Source organism: Schistocerca americana, chromosome X (genome assembly GCF_021461395.2).
Source record: "Schistocerca americana isolate TAMUIC-IGC-003095 chromosome X, iqSchAmer2.1, whole genome shotgun sequence".
Taxonomy (NCBI): domain Eukaryota; kingdom Metazoa; phylum Arthropoda; class Insecta; order Orthoptera; family Acrididae; genus Schistocerca; species Schistocerca americana.
The window spans coordinates 737353397-737375521 of record NC_060130.1 but is presented as its reverse complement, the minus strand read 5'-3'; the positions used below and the strand labels follow the sequence as shown (position 1 = coordinate 737375521).

Genomic DNA, 22125 nt, shown 5'->3' with positions numbered 1-22125 from the left:
GCTTCTTTCGCAAAGCTAGTCGCATGTGATGCTCCAAAAACGAACAGTAATACTGTGCATTGATGGTCTGCCGTGGAGGAACGTAATGCGTTAGGATAACACCATCACAGTCGTACACGAGAATCACCAAAACTTTCACCATACTGGGGCTCTGACGCCCATTCTACTTCCGCGGCGACCCATAATGACGCCATTCGTTGGATTGGCATTTCAGTTTTGGCTTTCGTGGCATTCGCTTCAGAACTGTTCCAGAGATTCGACAGGCAGTAGACAGCTCCATTCGCACGAGGCGGCGACCCATAATGACGCCATTCGTTGGATTGGAGTTTTAGTTTTGGCTTCGTGGCATTCGCTTCAGAACTGACCCAGAGATTCGACAGGCAGTAGGCAGTTCCATTCGCATCATCAACGGAAAAGGCTCTGCTAACAGTGTACTACGCCTTCCACATCACTGGCAACGGGCTCTACACAACGCTGGCGACTACTTTGAAGGACAGTAACAGGTGCAAACATGTAACTCTTTTGTTTCGGTTGTGAATAAAAAGTTGCCACTATTAAAGTTTCAACCTTCGTATACTGACATTAATACCGTGAAATATAAAAAGGTGGTGTAAAAGGATGACTTTATTCTTCACGTTAAACAGAAAAAAAATTTCACCAAGATAAATGTCACGTGGCTCAACAGTATAGTGCAAGTTTTTCAAATGACCCGCAGTTGGGTGACTTGCGTCTTCCTAACCTACCCCTGTTGTCAAATGGGGAAATGAGGTCTAAGTTTAACGTGGAATCCGAACCGTGTATCGTTTCTGGCAAATCTCCTCATCATAGAGAGACGAATGCTAAGTTACAGGCGGACTGGACAATATGTGGTTCGTCCAGGATTCGATCCTGCCGACCTTTTGGTTTCTAGACGAGTGGATTACTGCTAGACCACCAGGCCCCAACCAAAATACGAAGATACCCAACCAAATACCGAGAATGATACATATGACTGCACTTAACTTCATGTCCCGTGACATGGCAATGTAGAACTGATCACAATTACATAACTGATGTCTTATACTGAGAATACAGTGTGGTTTGAAACCCTCATGTGCTGCGACGGAGTCTTGGCATGGAATTAGGTAGGCCCTGGATATGTTCCTGTGGAAGGTTCCTCCTCCCAGTTTCTTATACGAGTTTACGAAGTGTCAACGGTGGTTGATGGGAGGTCGTGCTGAACAAATTATCGAACGGCCATAAACCAGACAGTGTCGACGGGCGAAATGAAAAGCAAATTTACCGGCCAGTGGTGTTCTTCGAAGATAACGTGGAAATTCATCGCCACATGTGAGCGGACTCTGCTGGCACCGAGCAAGGTGGCGCAGTGGTTAGCACACTGGACTCGCGTTCGGGAGGACGACGGTTAAATCCCGCGTTCGGCCATCCTGATTTAGGTTTTCAGTTATTGCCCTAAATCGCTCCAGGCAAATTCGTGGATGGTTCCTTTCAAAGGGCACGGCCGTCTTCCTTCCCCATCCTTCCCTAATCCGATGAGACCGATGGCTTCGCTGTTTGGTCTCTTCCCCCAAATAACCCAACCCAACCCTCTGTGCTGGCGATATACAGCATAGGAAGTTACCTGAAGGAGGAATTACATTTATTGCCCTAAAACCTCCCGGATGTAACAAGAGCTCTTTTGTTTAATGTGTAATAGACCAGGTCGTGTGCCGTATTCAGTAGCCCCATAAGCCGTCACACTGGACATTTGTCCACAATATCATATAATAACGCACGCTGCCATATTGTTGTTACCACGGTATCGTCTGACACGTATCTGGCCATCACTGCAGGGCACGCAGAAATAGAATTCGTGTGAAAATTAAATTTATTTTGCGGTTGGGCACCCCAGCTACGACGTTCACGTGTCCATTACACATTGCGGCGATTATGATTTCTGGGCAATGGAGACTGAAGCAATAACATGCATGCCAACTGTGCAGCCTGCATCAATGACTCTGCTATTAGTAAGTGTACAATAGGGCAATTGTTCAATATTGTGCTAATTTCGCGTAGTGGAGGGCATTCTTCTTGTTGCGTTCGACTATCTTCTAATGACTGGTTCCACTCGTGCGTGACTGCCATGCCGTGTGCCATCTGCAAAGTTTCTATAATAGCAACGATGAAACATACACTCCTGGAAATGGAAAAAAGAACACATTGACACCGGTGTGTCAGACCCACCGTACTTGCTCCGGACACTGCGAGAGGGCTGTACAAGCAATGATCACACGCACGGCACAGCGGACACACCAGGAACCGCGGTGTTGGCCGTCGAATGGCGCTAGCTGCGCAGCATTTGTGCACCGCCGCCGTCAGTGTCAGCCAGTTTGCCGTGGCATACGGAGCTCCATCGCAGTCTTTAACACTGGTAGCATGCCGCGACAGCGTGGACGTGAACCGTATGTGCAGTTGACGGACTTTGAGCGAGGGCGTATAGTGGGCATGCGGGAGGCCGGGTGGACGTACCGCCGAATTGCTCAACACGTGGGGCGTGAGGTCTCCACAGTACATCGATGTTGTCGCCAGGGGTCGGCGGAAGGTGCACGTGCCCGTCGACCTGGGACCGGACCGCAGCGACGCACGGATGCACGCCAAGACCGTAGGATCCTACGCAGTGCCGTAGGGGACCGCACCGCCACTTCCCAGCAAATTAGGGACACTGTTGCTCCTGGGGTATCGGCGAGGACCATTCGCAACCGTCTCCATGAAGCTGGGCTACGGTCCCGCACACCGTTAGGCCGTCTTCCGCTCACGCCCCAACATCGTGCAGCCCGCCTCCAGTGGTGTCGCGACAGACGTGAATGGAGGGACGAATGGAGACGTGTCGTCTTCAGCGATGAGAGTCGCTTCTGCCTTGGTGCCAATAATGGTCGTATGCGTGTTTGGCGCCGTGCAGGTGAGCGCCACAATCAGGACTGCATACGACCGAGGCACACAGGGCCAACACCCGGTATCATGGTGTGGGGAGCGATCTCCTACACTGGCCGTACACCACTGGTGATCGTCGAGGGGACACTGAATAGTGCACGGTACATCCAAACCGTCATCGAACCCATCGTTCTACCATTCCTAGACCGGCAAGGGAACTTGCTGTTCCAACAGGACAATGCACGTCCGCATGTATCCCGTGCCACCCAACGTGCTCTAGAAGGTGTAAGTCAACTACCCTGGCCAGCAAGATCTCCGGATCTGTCCCCCATTGAGCATGTTTGGGACTGGATGAAGCGTCGTCTCACGCGGTCTGCACGTCCAGCACGAACGCTGGTCCAACTGAGGCGCCAGGTGGAAATGGCATGGCAAGCCGTTCCACAGGACTACATCCAGCATCTCTACGATCGTCTCCATGGGAGAATAGCAGTCCGCATTGCTGCGAAAGGTGGATATACACTGTACTAGTGCCGACATTGTGCATGCTCTGTTGCCTGTGTCTATGTGCCTGTGGTTCTGTCAGTGTGATCATGTGATGTATCTGACCCCAGGAATGTGTCAATAAAGTTTCCCCTTCCTGGGACAATGAATTCACGGTGTTCTTATTTCAATTTCCAGGAGTGTAGTATTATGTGTAACTGACTTAAAATCACGTTACCATATTAACTGTAAACAGAATCTGTTTAAAGATTGCCTGCATCAGGAACTATAGTAGTAGAACGCTTCAGAGGAAACTTGCAGAATTTCGTGAATAAATTTCCTGATTATGCTGTTGTAATAGTGGGTGACTTCACGTTGACAGGTATAGAGTGGTAGAATCATGTGATTAAAACTGGTGCCAGAGACAAGTATTCGTGTCGCAGTGTTCTAAATGTCTTGCCCGAAAATTACTTAAAGCAGATAGATGGAGGACTAATTCTTAGACCTCTTAACAACAGCCGGACGCTGGTGGCAGAGCGGTTCTAGGCGCTTCAGTCTCGCACCGCGCGACCGCTACGGTCGCAGGTTCGAATCCTGCCTTGGGCATGGATGTGTGTGATGTCCTTAGGTTAGTTAGGTTTAAGTAGTTGTAAGTTCTAGGGGACTGATGACCTGAGATGTTAAGTCCCATAGTGCTCAGAGCCATTTCAACCATTTCTTAACAACAAACAGACCTGAGCGTCTCGAATTAATTGATATAGAGGAGGATCTCAGTGTTCATAGAGCAGTGATGACATTTATGGTTACGGGTATTACAACGAATGTTAAGAAATGTAGGAAAAATATGTTTGCCTATCTGGAGTGGTATGATGCAAACTGCTGAAGCTCTGAGTAGTCAACATCAAATATTCAGTGTTGAATACGAAGATTTGGAGCACAAATGGAAAAAATTCGAAAGGAACGTTTAATATGCCTTCGACAAGTTTTTTCCGAGCGAGGTATTAACGAATGAGAAAGACCTACCATGGTTTACTAGCCGAGTTAAAAAACTGCTGCGTAAACAAAGAGAGCTTCATCTCAGATTCAAGAAAAGTCAAAACCTAGCACACGAACAGAAGCTGAACGAAGCGAAAATGAGCGTTAGGAGATCAATGAGAGAAGCGATCGACTTTGAAAATAAAATTTTGTCAACCGATCTGACTAAAAACCTTAAGAGGTTTTGGTCTTACGTAAAATCATGAACCGGGTCTAAATCATCTATTCAGTCACTCAGTGAACACAACGTCACCGAAACGGAAGATTACAGAGAGAAGGCCGAAATACTGAATTCGGTGTTCCGAAATTGTTTCACCGCGGACGATCGCAATGCGGTCGCTCCTGTCAGTCATCGTACGTACACTGAAATGGCAGATGTTGAGATAAGTGCTCGTGAAATAGAAAAGCAACTGCAACCGGATATTAGTGGAAAAGCATCAGGACCAGATGAGGTACCTGTAGGATTCTACAAAGATTATGCGAAAGAAGTTGTACCCTACTAGCAGCAGTTTATCATAGGGTGTAGAAGCAACGAAGGGTACCTAGCGACTGGTAAACAGCGGAGAAATTTCCGTTTTCAAGAAATGTCGCAGGAAAAATACATATAGCTATAGGCCTGTATCTTTGACAACACTCTATTGTACATTTGTGGAACATGTTTTATGCTCAAGGATTATGACGTTTTTGGAGAACGACGATGTCCTCAATGAAAATCAAGATGGATTGTGAAAGTCAGCTCGCTCTGTTCCTCCACGACATCCACAGGGCTGTAGACATCAGCGCTCAGGCTGATGGCGCGTTCCTGGACTTCAGGAAGGCATCTGACACCGTCTCGCACTGCCGTTTAATGAAATAAATGCGATCGTACCGAGTATCGGGTCATATTTGCGACAGAATTCGAGAATTCCTTGCAGTGTTGCAGTGAGAACACAACTCGTCACTCTCAACGGAACAAAATCGACAGCTGTAAAGGTAATTTCACGAATACCACAAGATAGTGTGATAGGACCGTTAGTGTTTTCAAAAAGGTACGGCCAAACGTTCAGGAAACATTCCTCACACAAAAATAAAGAAAAGATGTTATGTGGACATGTGCCCGGAAACGCTTAATTTCCATGTTAGAGCTCATTTTAGTTTCGTCAGTATGTACTGTACTTCCTCGATTCACCGCCAGTTGGCCCAATTGAAGGAAGGTAATGTTGACTTCGGTGCTTGTGTTGACATGCGACTCATTTTTCTACAGTACTAGCATCAAGCACATCAGTACGTAGCATCAACAGGTTAGTGTTCATCACGAACGTGGTTTTGCAGTCAGTCCAGTGTTTACAAATGCGGAGTTGGCAGATGCCCATTTGATGTATGGATTAGCACGGGGCAATAGCCGTGGCGCGGTACGTTTGTATCGAGACAGATTTCCAGAACGAAAAGGTCCCGACAGGAAGATGTTCGAAGCAATTGATCGGCGTCTTAGGGAGCACGGAACATTCCAGCCTATGACTCGCGACTGGGGAAGACCTAGAACGACGAAGACACCTGCAATGGACGAGGCAATTCTTCGTGCAGTTGACGATAACCCTAATGACAGCGTCAGAGAAGTTGCTGCTGTACAAGGTAACGTTGACCACGTTACTGTATGGAGAGTGCTACGGGAGAACCAGTTGTTTCCGTACCATGTACAGCGTGTGCAGACACTATCAGCAGCTGATTGGCCTCCACGGGTACATTTCTTTCTGCGAATGGTTCATCCAACAATGTGTCAATCCTCATTTTAGTGCAAATGTTCTCTTTACGGATGAGGCTTCATTCCAACGTGATCAAATTGTAAATTTTCACAATCAAAATTTGTGGGCTGACGAGAATCCGCACGCAATTGCGCAATCACGTCATCAACACATATTTTCTGTGAACGTTTGGGCAGGCATTGTTGGTAATGTCTTGATTGGGCCCCATGTTCTTCCACCTACGCTCAATGGAGCACGTTATCATGATTTCATACGGGATACTCTACGTGTGCTGCTAGAACACGTGCCTTTGCAAGTACGACACAACATGTGGTTCATGCACGATGGAGCTTCTGCACATTTCAGTCGAAGTGTTCGTACGCTTCTCAACAATAGATTCGGTGACCGATGGATTGGTAGAGGCGGACCAATTCCATGGCCTCCACGCTCTCCTGACCTCAACCCTCTTGACTTTCATTTATGGGGACATTTGAAAGCTCTTGTCTACGCAACCTCGGGTACAAATGTAGAGACTGTTCGTGCTCGTATTGTGGACGGCTGTGATACAATACGCCATTCTCCAGGGCTGCATCAGCGCATCAGGGATTCCATGCGACGGAGGGTTGATGCATGTATTCTCGAAAACGGAGGACATTTTGAACATTTCCTGTAACAATGTGGTTGAAGTCACGCTGGTACTTTCTGTTGCTGTGTGTTTCCATTCCATGATAAATGTGATTTGAGGAGAAGTAGCCCTCAGCTCGTGGTCGTGCGGTAGCGTTCTCGCTTCCCACGCCCGGGTTCCCGGGTTCGATTCCCGGCGGGGTCAGGGATTTTCTCTGCTTCGTGATGGCTGGGTGTTGTGTGATGTCCTTAGGTTAGTTAGTTTAAGTAGTTCTAAGTTCTAGGGGACTGATGACCATAGATGTTAAGTCCCATAGTGCTCAGAGCCATTTGAACCATTTTTGAGGAGAAGTAATAAAATGAGCTCTAACATGGAAAGTAAGCGTTTCCGGACACATGTCCACATAACATATTTTCTTTCTTTGTGTGTGAGGAATATTTCCTGAAAGTTTGGCCGTACCTTTTTGTAACACCCTGTATAAATGATCTAGTAGAATGCGTAGGAAGCTCTTTACGATTGTTCGCAGGGTTGTCTACAAGAATACAGCAACTCCAAAAGACGGCAGCGATTTGCAAAAGGAGCTGTCGAGGGTAAGTGAATTGTGCACGGACTGAACGTCAAATAAATGTAACATATTGCGTAGTAATAGTAGAAGAAATCCACTGCTGCGCAACTACTCCATTGGTGACAAATTGCTGGAAACAGTATCTAGCGTAAAACATGTAGGAGTTATAATCGGGAGCGTATTTAAATGGAATGATCACATAACAACAGTAGCAAGGAAAAGCAAATAGTAGACTGAGATTCGTTGGAAGAATAGCAAGGAAATTTAATTCATCAAAACCGACTCCGCCAGAGCCATGCATATCTGTGCAAGTCTAACACAAATGAGGTGAGACATGTGCGCCAGAAGTTGTCCACCGGTGACTGTTCCAGCTCAGTAGCCACACACTACATCGGCATGCAGCACATCTTGATGTAACAGTTTCATCTTTTTTCTCAAGAACTTTATTTTTTATGACTAAAATGGAGTCATTGGCTGCAGAGAATTTATTTTAAATTTTTGATAGGTCGGACAGGTATCAGGTCACATACTAATCTTCAGCGGCAAATTGCAGAAAGCAAGTCAGAATGGTAAAATGTACATAGATACTTATCTAAGTAACTTACACAAAAGTTTTGTACAGAGCCTACTCGAACATATTTGGCCTCATAGGCAAGATATTTAAAATCTAATACAAAATACTCTATAATGGCGAAAGTCTCATAAAAATATACATTTCAAAAGTACATTAACCATGGCAGAAATGTGGTTCACGAGATAGTGCAGAAATTAATCAGCTGTTTAACATCTTGTATTTATTTATTTTTGTCAGTAGGTCCTGCAGAATAAGCTACGTCGAAACATGACACTTTACAAGAAGTCAATTTTAATAGCTGATGTGTAACATTTATTTGCTTGTATTTAGATATTTCAGTACAACAAGCTTGCCTGTTTCGGCTACACTTTCAAGTTCACCTGTGGATGTTGAGAATAATGAATCTTATTTACGTATTACTTATCATCAAGAACGCCACTTCCATAAATTACATTTCTATTTACATTTAGGAGGAGTGGACGATCGTATGGCATCCAGGGGCCAATAGTGAACTTACTCTAGTGAAATATTAATATTATTATAACATGTTTGTTATTACATGAAATTTTTCGTGATAATAATTGGTTAACAGCTATTTGACAGTTGGGATCCTTAGATGCTATATATTCACATTTTTTTTTTTTTTATCTTCACGAGTCATAGAAGGCGTGTTTGTTGCATAGATATTACATGGTTATTATTTATCTGTGATTTCGTATGTTTATCCTATCTCGTGGTCGAAAATTTAAGTAAAATTTTGTAATTAAGGCTTGTGTTTCAGGTGACTTTGTTAATTGAGTAAGACATGTGGGGAATTTTTCGTTTGTGTGTCTATCTCCAAGTCTTCTAAAATATTCAAAGTATGTCCATTAGATATTTTGTGTAAAATTTATACAGTGTTTTCAATGTATTCTGCTTTGTTGTTTTCATTTTTAGGAAGTAGGTATAATAATGTCTGAATTCATATGCTCTCGTATGTTCTTAAATCTAATGCTGATGTTTCTTCCCGTTTGTTGGTCAAACAGGAAGAAACATTTACATTAGATTCAGAGAACATACTAGAGTATTTGAAAGCAATCAATCAACATCCTACCTACGTCTTAAAGATGAAAGCCACAAAGCAGAACACATTGATATCAATGTATAAATTTTACACAAAATGTCTAAAGTACGTATTATGAGTATTTTGGAAGAGCTGGAGATATACATACGTACAACAAATTACCCAGATGACTTACTCAATAACCAAAATGATCTGAAACACAAGCAGTATTTACAAAATTTTACTGAAAGTTTTCACCACGATAAAGGATAAACATATCAAATCATAGATAAAACGGAAAACAATTAACCATGTATGTGAGAGATTGCAGGGCACCCTCACTTCTGATATGATGTCATGCCACTGAATGTTCTTAGGGAAGATTGTCTTTATTACTTGGTTGCTATATCTGGATATGATTTGACTTCATACCTCATGATGAAATGAGGACAGTAGTTAACGCTCTATTGAAGGAATATCGGTAAGCTCTACCTGCATTCAAAGGAAGAGGGTGCCGATTTAAACGACTGCAGTAAAAGCATACGGCGGCTGAGGGTTATGTTCTGTTATATAGTGTGTGAGAGGGGCATCATTGAGTTTAGTTTGCGAGACCCATAGAGGTTTTTGCAGGATCGTTGTGTATTGTCCACATGAGGGGCGTATTGACTTTCTTGTGTGTTTCGCCATGCTTTGTGACCCTTGCCCAGTGCACTGTGTCTTCGCTGTGAGCTGATTATTGTCATCGCCAGTGGCGCGATGTATTTGTGGTGTGTTTTTTGTCTATGGATTTCGCCTTTGGTGCGATGTTTCTCTCGAATGGGCTATTTTACTCGAGTGTGGTTACACAGATGAGCTATCGCGTCTTATGCGACTGTTGTTCACAGTGGTTATTCGCTTGCGGTTTTCGCATGTGGTTTTCCTCACTATTGTGCGATGATATTCGTGTGGGCTTTTGCGAGTAGTTCGCGAGCGACTGAGTGGTAGATCTTTGGCGATAGTTTGTACTATCTGGTGTTAGCACGAAATGTGAGAGTCACTTTGGTATGTTTATGCAGTGAGCGAGGCGCACCATCAATTTGTGAGAAAGAGAAGAAAAGAAGAAATGTTGCTTTGCAGTTAAATGTCGATAATACCTTCTGCTTTTTTATGTTTGTTTCAGGAGCTGGAGTGGAAAATTTGTACGCCAACCGGAGAAAATTTTGTGTCAGTTTCAGCAAAAAGAGAATTTTGCAGAATAATTATATTGCCACATAGGAGAGAGAGCAGACTGGGGACGTGGACACTCATCGAGATTTACGCCTTACACCAGCATAAGTGCCACCATAACATCAAAAAATAATGGAAAATCTAGTACCTTCAGTAGTTCATATATCTTTTTTTAGTACTTGTGTTGAATGAATAAGTAGTAGACTTAGATGGTGGGAGAGTAACTGAAGTGTATGTGTAGTCTAAACCGGCTTAGTACTTTGAGTTGCATGAAAGGCTGTGGGAAATTAACACTAGACTATCATACATTACACCACCTCACCACTACCTAAGATTATAAAGATTTAGACACAGAAAATTAATCATTTAAAATTATTCCTATAATAAAATAAAAGATTACTTGTAGAACAGAATAAGATTTTGTTTTCTTTTTTCAATTTTTTTTAATTTTTTTTTATCCTTGGAGTAATCATATAAAGCAATCCGTTCCAATTTCGTTATAATTTTCACTGTACTTAGGCTGTAAACATATTTGTAAAAACACGGCACTAAGTCCCCATGTAAGCATAGTGCAGACTACAGAAACTGAGTGGGTAGCGACGCATCAGGCAGTTGGAGAGGTCGCTGACACCGGAGCGGCCATAACAGCTGAGCAGATGGAGCGCCAAGGACTGAAGTGACAGTTAAGGTCGTCCGCCAGCCCTGTCAGTCGGGGGTGTCGCAGCAGGGAGTAGTGACCCACATAGTGACCGCAGGGCAGCTAGTCGACATGAGGTCATCGGGCTACGTGAATGGAGGCAGGTGAAGACGAGCCTCTTCGTGCCACGAGCTGTCAACAAAGGGCTGAAGCCCTGCCGGCATGCGAGTACTTCCGCCGCCGCTTCCGACTCCAAGGTCCTGAGGAACCACCGCTGAATGGAAGGGCGAGTGTGCAGCACAAGGGCGTGCTGCGGAGCGCTGAATGGAGGTACTTACATGTTTGGAGACACGTATCGACGCAGACGGCAACGGCGGGAGGTTATTCACCTCAAACCTGTGTCCATATGCTGCCCGGGTCATCCCATGAACGTCTTCAACAATGGCAACGCATTGCCGGCTACCACGTCATCCAAGACAGTCAGTAATCGAGACGCCACTGATTGCCACTGACAGACGAGGCCCTGCCACACCGAGGGTGCTGCCTGTACGGTATATGCTGGGTAAATGGGGTAACACATCTTGGCAAACTCAATGCGCAAAGCTGCCACATCTAACCTGTTATATGACGTGTGGCGCTGTGTTTATTCGTGTGACAATTGTAAATTTAAAAATCGGACTCCCTAAAGACCCTTGAGAAGGGAGCTGTAGGAGGTATTTGTTGTTTTCATTAATTTGTTACGTGTACGTTTGTTTTATATATGTTTTATATATGCCTTGCTGTTTTCATTTTTACGAGATCACATATATTTTCTGTGTTTTCTTACCAAGTTTCATTTTCTATTAATGAACTAATGCATTATTTTTCGTTTTGTGTAAAGGTTCACTTATTTCGTGTCATTTATATGTTGTTTTGTTGTGATGACACTTGCATCTTTGTACTAAAGGAACAGACTGACACATGTTAGAGAAATAAATTGAAAAGATGACACATGCAAAATGAAAACTAGGAATCTCTTATACTGGGTGAATGTGAGAGCGTTTGCGATCGATATTCTATCAAGGAATGAATGCAGCCATGTGTATAATTGAGCAGGGGTAGTAATTTTCCATGGGGCAGAGAATCCTCAGGACAACATGATTATATTTTGGTTAGGGAAATAACCTTCTCTGGCCCTAATTTCAGGATGAATGAGTAGATAAATGTCTGCACGAACCTGTAACCGTTTAGTAATTGTCATTTAAGACTGTGCCTACCAGAATATGACCCGATGGTATGCCCATCACATTTTTATTTCTCGCTATTTTGTAGGCCTGCAGCAGAGAGTGTATGTATGACCCCTGGTTGAATGTGGTAAAGACAGGGTATAACATTGTGCTGAGGTTTATGGTGAACAAAGATTGATTCATGTTTATTTCCTTGTTAACGACACACCTTAAGTGTCACAATTTATTCTTTTTTGTGTCACATTAACCATTTTAAAGTGAGATACTCCGCAAGAATTAATTTGAGAGCAACGGGGAGGTTGTGAGAGACTGTATGGCACTCTCACTTCTGATACGGTGTCATGCCACTGAATGTTCTTACGGAAGATTTTCTTTATTACTTGGTTGCTATACCTGGATACGTTCTGACTTCACACATCATGATGAAATGATGGGCAGTAGTTAACGCTCTGGATTGTGTGCTGTAGTGAGGGAATAGCAGTAAGCTTTACCTGCAATCAAAGGACGAGGGTGCCAAGTTAAAAGACTGCAGTAAAAGTGTATGGAGGCTGACGGCCAAGGGGAGCCTTTTGTTTTGCAGAACCTTGGTGAAAACAATTGTGGACTGCCGAGTTTTGCGGTCTCATTGTGCAGACACGTTGGATGGCGCCCGTCGGTCGGCGGCCGCATGCAGGTAGGCTGAATAGCGCCGAGGAGTCGCCACTGCAAAGGGCAGAGCATTGAAGACTGGCAATAAGGCAGAGGATGGGCCCTTGTTGGCAGGAAGCCGAAGAGACAACTGTGCATTTCTGCGAATTTCCGTGAGACAGGTCAGTGGCGCCCAGACGTCCAGACTCTGTTTCAAAACATATTTGTGAAGGCATGAGGCTTTTGGCGAGTCTATGGCCATTCTTTTGAAAGTTCGAAATGGACTCAACAGGGGATATAATGATCTTTTTATGGAGTGCTGTGGTTCCATCCCCATAATGTTTTTATTTTTTAGTAAATGCATGAGAAAGTTGCTGCGAAGTTGAATCTTTTTTACCTTTCTCCCAATTAACTTTAAAGTCTCTGTTTAGTGAAATCTGTGTATGCACAGCAAAGGGACCGTCTCCTCGTTTCAAATGCTGCACTCCAGCTCGTGATTGGCTTGTGCTAAAGTGGGAGTAACCTACGATGTAAATGTGCTATGGTACCGAGCTGGCGAGGAAAGCTGAGAGAAAGAGAAAATGTCACTCTTGTACTGGCGTGTCGCTAGTAAAGAACTGCAGGTCTTTACCTAAACGGCCGGACTTGGGTCCTTTGCTAGTGTGCCACTTAGAGCCTGTGCCAGTCACCATCTGAACCATCTGAATCATAGATACTGCTCCTAGCATCACGCACACAACAATTGATGCGTGGATGTACTTATTTGTTTTGAGTCGGCCGTCTAAACATTTGACATATTCCGTCACGCATAGTCGTGGCACGGAGTCAAATTGGTTTGGCAGACCAGCAAACGGGTCCACCTGCACACTAGAATCCACCGGGGTTTCAGAGGCTCATAGGGAAGTACCTGCACTACGAATTAGCTGAACGCGAGACTGTCATTTTTCGTGCGCGCACCATTAATAACAGATTGCTGCCGTCCATGACTCCAGTCGCCGAACGCATCGTGGTGTGCCGCGCTGACCAGCAGAAGGGTAAAGTATTCGCTGCTACGGCGTAGGTCTCCAATATATGTTTCACAGCACCCTGTTCTTTGGAACCATATTTTTCTTTATAGAATAGTAGAGCATAGATGCTTGATAGTAGCGTAGTTTTTGCGCCATACCACGGATTCACATGTATGAAGTCAGGTAAAGCGATTAGTTCTGGTTAGTGTCGTGTGATGATCCCCAGCTGATCACTTTGTTCACCATAGACCGCATATTAGTGAAAGCGTTGTCAAATAAAAATGTTTGTCTTGTTAAAAATGAATAAATCTATTGTTATTTAGGTGACAACTCTTTCCAGTGTCCTGATTAACATTACCTTTCCCATTTTTATTAAAGTCTTCATTACAATTGAAAGTGGTAAGCTTGGAATGCTACGCAACAAACACACATTCTCTAACTCCTAAAGATAAAAAAAATTGTGAACGTATAGCATCTAAGGATCCCAACTGTCAAATAGCTTTCAAACAATTATTGTCACGAAAAATTTCATGTTATAAAAACTAAAGGATTATAATAATAATATTTCATAACAATAAGCTCACAGTTGGGCGCTGGATGTCATGTGATCATCTGTTCAAATGGTTCAAATGGCTCTGAGCACTATGGGACTTAACAGCTGTGGTCATCAGTCCCCTAGAACTTAGAACTACTTAAACCTAACTAACCTAAGGACATCACACACATCCATGCCCGAGGCAGGATTCGAAACTGCGACCGTAGCAGTCGCGCGGTCCCGGAATGCGCGCCTAGAACCGCGAGACCACCGCGGCCGGCGATCATCTGTTCCACCTAGACGTAAGTAGAAATGTAATCTATTAAATTGATGTTCTTGATAGTAAATAAAACATAACTAAGATTAGGTATTCACCTCACCCAGACGTGCGCTTGAAAATGGTATTGTAAGATGAAACGGGCAAGCTTGTTGTACAGAAGTGGAGAAATACCTAACTACAAGCAAATAAATGTTACACTGCATGTACTGGAATTGACTTATTGTCAAATCTTGTATTTACGATTCTTTGTGCAGTAATGTTACAATATTTCAGCAAGAATGTGAAAATACCGATAAGATCAGAAAATTCTCAGAATGACGGGAAAGAATGATATACACCTCAAACATAAACAAAAGGTGGATTCCGCATATAAGGTTAGTAAAGTAGAGCCAAACTATCACGACAGTGAAACATGCATCGTCTAACATTGGAAACCTGAGACATCGCTATACTAACTGGTCTCGCTTCCAAGAAGTATGAAGTCAACCGCTATGGACTAGCAAACATTAATTAATTATGCCATCCCGTGAACGTGCTGGAAAATAAATCCAAGGACAACTACACGATCGTACCCAGAATAACTGAGGCCAGACACATGATTTGGCCAGAGGACTTACAACCAAAGAATACAACTACACTTGGTCACAGAGCGAAACAAACATTTCTGTAGAAATAGCTGGAGTAACCCTCTGACAGAAAATAGTGTGTGAAAATTCAAAATGATCTAAGGAATATATCGAGATATGCACATATTTTAAAAACTATACGTTTGCTTAACAGGAAGGGTCTAGTGGAGTTATTTCGTACAAACCTTTTAAAACTCTTACGAAAACGCAGATTTCAAACATATAGGAATCAATGTTTAACAGCGTATACTGTTTTTAGCTCTGGTTTCTATGACCAAAGCAGATTTCAAACATATAGGAATCAATGTTTAACAGTGTATACTCTTTTTTAGCTCTGGTTTCTATGACCAAAGCGATGCTGTGGCTAACCAACGATCCAGGTATTAGAAAAGCAAGACGGTCCAGCGTTGCTCCCCACGGTAATCACTGAAACGTAAGCAGCGCTGTTTGAAAGATCCAGGTGCGTGCTAGAGCTTGTGTAGCGAATCAAGACAGAGGAGCTCCACCCGTTTCTTCACCCTATGTCTTGTAATGCATTTATTCGAGTTGGAAGAAGTGCTATGCAATACATTCTAACTAAATTATGTCCTGTCACAGTGTTTTATTACTTGAAGTTTACAGATGATAACGAAGTCCTCTCAAAGAAGCCCCTGCATTTCTTCTGAAGTCGCTTTATAAATCACCATGTGCGGAAATACTCATAATTGATAGCTTAAAAAGACGAACGAAAAAAAATGTAAGTAAGATAAGAGGCGTCTACTGCACTCACCTGATGGCGCCCTTGATAAATACTGACATGACAGCAATTCCCAGCCCACTGCCAGACACAATGAAGATTTCGACGAGTTCGCGGCGCCGTTTGAAGTACTGCGCCACCATCAAAGTGGAACAGTCTCTTGTCAGTCCGACTCCCACACCTGTAACACATCGCTGCAGACAGACACCGCGTCTTTCGGGATAAGGTAAATACCAGTTTGTGTGATAGCACTTAACTAACAAACAGCATCTAACGCTTTCAGCTAATCATGGAATGATCACTCATGCGCCACACTGATCTAATTTTCTTAGTAACATGAATAAATTACCTGTTTGCATTTATATCTTTCTGGGTACGTATACAGGCAAATAAATATTTTACCACAGATTTTAAAGATAAATATATTCGCATGAAATGTGGTTTACTCTAAAATCAATGCAAGTTGCTGCACTCAAACGCACACACACACACACACACACACACACACACACACACACACAAACACACAACTGTGTAATAATAATGACAAACCTATTATTAAATTTAAGTAATCAAAATTTAAGCCGGCTTAAGTGGCCGTGCGTTTCTAGGCGCTGCAGTCTGGAACCGCGAGACCGCTACGGTCGCAGGTTCGAATCCTGCCTCGGGCATGGATGTGTGTGTCCCATAGTGCTCAGAGCCATTAATCAAAATTTAACCGTATCCTAGTAGAATGTGCAAATCACCGTAGACTTCGTACGTGAAGAGTCTCACATACACTGATGAACCAAACCATTATAATCCTGCTTAATAACCTGTTATGTTCACCTTTGAAACGCAATATGGCAGCGATTCTGCATGGCACGGATCCGTAAATACTTTCTAGGTTTCCGGAGGTATGTGGTAATCAGATCTCAATGCATAGGTTACGCAATTCACGTAAATTATGGGTCGCTGGTTTGTAGGGGCGGTGTTGGTGCACAATAATGTCCCAGGTGTGTTCCATCGGGTTCAGATCTGGCGAATTTGGTGGTCAAGGCATGCGAACAACCGAACAGCTTCGCCGTTTCCGTGTTATTCAAAAATTGTTCAAATGGCTCTGAGCACTATGCGACTTAACTTCTGAGGTCATCAGTCGCCTAGAACTTAGAACTAATTAAACCTAACTGACCTAAGGACATCACACACATTCATACCCGAGGCAGGGTTCGAACCGGCGACCGTAGCGGTCGCTCGGCTCCAGACTGTAGCGCCTAGAACCGTGATATTCCCCAGGCGCCTGGCCATAACAATCTGCCCTTCTTCAAATTCTATTATATGGTTGGATTTTCCACTTACTCTAGAATAGAAATCGTCTCAGCTCTGCTTATATACTTTCACTAGCATATCAAGCGTCCACAACGCCACCCGGTGGCATTCCATCTCACAGTGGTGAGTGGCAATGTTTCAGCTCATCAATGTGTGTAAATAGTCGGAGTGAGAAAATGTAACCCTCTTAAACATACTCATCCCAACTAATTTCGATGTTCTAAGAGCAGTAAACATGATAGATCGCTCACAATGTCGTTGGGGAGATTTTATCTTTATTTTCTTTTAGGTGCTAGAAATAATCCATCTCCACTCATGTCGAGGAATTCGGTAGGCTATTGAAGGAACTAAACGAAGGAGACGGCGTGAGTATTAGCGGAGGAGCAAAAACTGGAGGGTGGGGAGAGGGGGGGGGGGGAGGGAGGTGGATGAGCATGGAGTAGGAAGTAATGGGTATCAAGTTTCATGAAACTATTCCTATGTTTGTCAAAACTGATTCAGGTAAACCATGGAAAGTTTATAACTGGTTTGTCGAATAGGAACTGAAATTCCCTTGAGTCGAAAACGAGCACAGTGCCTTAAACGCTGCGCTGATCCCGGTGAACCAGTTGGCATCGAGCAACTTAGAGACGGATCATAAACTAGTGTCCGAAATATAACCATAAGGAAAAAAGAGGAACATACAAAGATAAAAGAGTGGGTTCAAAAATGGTTCAAATGGCTCTGAGCACTATGGGACTTAACTTCTGAGGTCATCAGTCCCCTAGAACTTGGAAATATTTAAACCTAACTAACCTAAGGACATCACACACATTCATGCCCAAGGCAGGATTCGAATCTGCGACCGGAGCAGTCGCGCGGTTCCAGGCTGTAGCTCCTAGAACCGCTCGGCCACCCCGGCCGGCATAAAAGAGTGGGAATTACTGTTTATAAGGAGTAAAACGTTACGGAAAATCTAACAAGGGCTCATATGACAATCGGAGTTTTGAAATTTCTTATATTTATGGTATATTTATTTCAGAACTAAAAACCTACAAAATTCTCGAGAAACTCAACTCTGTAGTTCTCCGAGTGACCTACAGGTAGAACAGTTTTTGACAGGCCGCGTGGTTCTATCGGTAGAACTCGAGATTGCTGATCTCTGAAAGACTGGTTTGAGTCTCACTTCGATCATTATTTTTTTTGTCCAGTTCGAATAATTACATCATTTAAATACAAAATTAATCAAATATATGATAATATTTGATTATCATAGCTTATGAAAATTGCATCTGGTTTGAGGGAAAACGCGATATTATAGAGTTAACAGTACTTGTTATCTTCGTGTGTTTGCAAATTGTGTAGAACGCAAGTTACTATTAGTTGATGACGGTTGCTGCTTGGAGACAAATCATTTGGTAAATTCCACAACGGTTGGAAGGGATACGACATCTTTTGCATGGGATGGCTGTGGCTATAGCAGCATTTCAGCGTTCATTGCCGAAGCAGCAGATAGTGTTCTGCAGCATTATATGTGAAAATCTTCTAATACCACGAAAGAAAAAAAAGAAAGATTTTCATGTCGGAAATGGATGACAGAAACTTGTCTGGTCCTTCAGCGGCACAAAATGATGATGCTGAAGACTTCATATGCAATGAAGTTTCAAGATAACGCATGAGAAATGCCCTTGTATGTTGCGAGCAAATCCTCGGACAAAATAATCTCGTCAAACCAACACCATTGGCGGTAGTTCCTTATGAAGCAATGCTACTAGCAGAAGACTTGTTCTATTGTACACTAGAAAATCCACACGAAAAGATTTTGTAGTAAATAAAGAGTCAATTATGTTTTCATAAAAATGTTAATTAGATGTATTTTGATTATTATAAATTTGTTTGTTTTTATATTTACATAATTTATCATTTAATTGTCGTGATCGCGAAGTTCTTTGGGCAGAAATGTCGGTTTCGGCTATACGATAGGCATCATCAGAACTGCAATAGAAGTAAAGGAAGAAGGAAAAAAACCCGTTACTACTAAATATAATAAGACACTGAAAATAGTGGACAGAAAATATACCATTCACACGCTATACCTCTCATTCTGCTGTACTATAACACGTCATAACAATGTAGGAAGATATGGATACAACTACCATGCATATTGTAACTGGATGTTTATAGGATAGAAAGCGAACCTAGACCCCGCTGATGCAGGCGTAACGTACAGATAATTACACAATGTAGTTAAAAGAAGGTTCATTTAAAAGCACAGTTCTTTAAAGTATTCTTAGTTGTATGTAAGTAAGCAAAAATTGTTTTTTTACATTTAACCATCTGAAAAATCTACTTGTCTCCTGGCAGTGAATTCTGTAATCAAATTTTATTTTTGAATGTTTTGTTAAATTGTGACCAGCTTCTAGCTGAAGTTTCTTTTCACTACTTTGTGTAAATATCTGTACGTTGTTCATGCATCAACGATGTCTAGGATCGGTTTGTATCCTGTATACGTCCTGTTGAAACATGCATGGCAGTTTTGATTCATATAATTTTGACATGTTGCCTTGCAGCGCAATGAGAGCTATATCGTGTTTATTTTATCTTTTCTGTCCTCTGTTTTTATTCTCTTTTTGTATCAGACAGCAATGATTTTTTCTTTTCTTTTATTTCTATTGTAGATTCTGAAGATGATTATTGTATAGCCGAAACCGGCTATAATTTTGTCCAAAAAACTTTGCTATCAAGACAGTTCAATAAAAAATTATGTACATCATATGATCGCTCTTCATATTGTCATTTTATATCATATTCTATTCAGTTTTATATTTTAATTGCGTAGTTATTCGAAATGAACGAAAAAGAACGAAAGAATGACCGATCCGAGGCTCGAACCAACGATCCAACAGTTACCACTCGCACGAGCTACAGACAGAGCCACGCAGCACTTCAAAAATCCTTCTACCTGTACTGAACTAAGGTCGATCGGAGAGCTCTGAAGTCGATTTCCTCTACAATTCTCGAGAGTTGCATCGAACAGCTTTCTGGAATTGACATGAGTTCTGAACGTCAAATAGAGGACATTTCACAATATTTTGATGATTTCAAATTTGGATAACACACAAACTAATCGCGATACTAAGCTGAATATTGTTCAGAAGGTACAATGATTATCCAATTTTACCTACGAAATACTACATAGGACAAATGGCGACCGTCCGCTGCTACACAATGCTCGAGGCGTTTGGTGCGGGTTTTGAACACATCTTTCGTAATTGCGAGCTCTGGTTTCTCTTATTTCACAATGATCATTTCTCCCTATGTAGGTGATCGCGATCAAAATATTTTTACACTCTGAGGAGAAGGTTTGGGTCTGAAATTTCATGAAAACATCCCGCCGCAACAAAAAAAAAAAAAAAAGCCTTTTTTTGAATGATTGCCACCAGAATTCGCATGTGATACCTATTTCGCGATAATAAATGTTCAAATGTGTGTCAAATCTTATGGGACTTAACTGCTAAGGTCATCAGTCCCTAAGCTTACACACTACTTAACCTAAATTATCCTAAGGACAAACACACACACCCATGCCCGAGGGAGGACTTGAACCTCCGCCGGGACCATCGCGATAATACAAAACGAGTTGCCCTTCTTCGAACTTTTTCGATGTCCTCCTTCAATCCAAGGTGATACAGATCTCACACCGGACAGTAATATTCTAGACGAGGGCGGACAAGCGTAGTGTAAACAATCTCTCTTGTAGACCTGTTGCATTTTCTAAGTGTTCTGCCACTAAATCGCAGTCTTTGGTTTGCTTCCCCCACAACGTTATCCGTGAGATCGTTCTAATTTAAGTTATTCGTAACTGTAATCCCTAAGAAATTAGTTGAACTCACAGCCCTTAGATTTATGTGATTGATCGTGAAACAGAAATTTAGCGGATTCCTTTTAGCACTCATGTGGATGATTTCACACATTTCGTTGTTTAGAGTCGAAATCATTTTGCAATTGGTTTCGATCATCTGATGTTTTTACAAGAAGGTAAATCACAGCATTATCTACTAACAATCGAAGAAGGCTGCTCTGATTGTCTCCTAAATCATTCAAGTAGATCAGGAACAGCAGAGGCCGTATAACACTTCCTTGAGGGAACGACAGATATTACTTTTGCTTTACTCGGTGACTTTCCGTGAATTCCTACGAACTGCGAACTTTTAGCACTCTCATGGATGAAGAACTGTTTCAGTGCATTTCAGCAAATCGCTTCAAGAAAACAGCACCTTTTAGTTCCTTTTTAATTTCATGTCTGTGAGGTGTTCATTAAACTTCGTGACTGCATAAAGGACTTGAAATCACCTTCTCAATAGGTTCGGTATAAGGTTAACCCAAAGTAATCATTCAACAGCAGGACTGACAACCAGCCTTAACTGCACGGCGATATTCTTAGATATGTGGAAATACATCCTCCTTCGGAGAATACCTGAGACATATTATAAAGATAAAATGAAGCCCAACAGCCACCTGCAGACTCCACTAGGCTCTTCCTCAGAAATGAAATCAGCTTATTATAGATCTCTTACACCACCTCAAAGAGCGCATGCGAGATCGATGAAAATCATGTGTAGCAGCGCGAGATAACCATATTCAATATCGACTGTTCACATATCGTGAACGAGATTTTTCACTTCTTTTACTGTCTTTAAATCTTTATCTTCGATTTCAAAACGTTGCTTATTACATTTTTTGGACATTATTGAATGCCTAATGTCTGGTGATTAAACCTTACAGCACTCACTAACCTTCCAATATCATGGTCGAGAAATATGTCCTGAAGCGTAATTGTGGTTAATTATTGAATACTAGAATATCTCAGTTGGGGCAAACATTTGCCGTTGCCCTGTAGAAGGAACGATCCCAGCAATCACTCGAATGCGTCATGTCATGATCCATTCCTGTTATCGTGAATGCCGGCCGGTGTGGCCGAGCGGTTCTAGGCGCTTCAGTCTGGA

General features: G+C 42.6%; 1 protein-coding gene across 1 annotated transcript in view; it reads right to left on the bottom strand.

Moving 5' to 3' along the window:
* The window catches only part of LOC124556293 (monocarboxylate transporter 2-like), a 136817-nt gene that overhangs the window by 91562 nt on the left and 23130 nt on the right, over positions 1 to 22125 (bottom strand). Inside the window, exon 3 of the mRNA XM_047130269.1 lies at positions 15866 to 16013. Within this exon, the coding sequence (XP_046986225.1) occupies positions 15866 to 16013 (148 nt within the window). The remainder of the gene's footprint in view (positions 1 to 15865; positions 16014 to 22125) is intronic.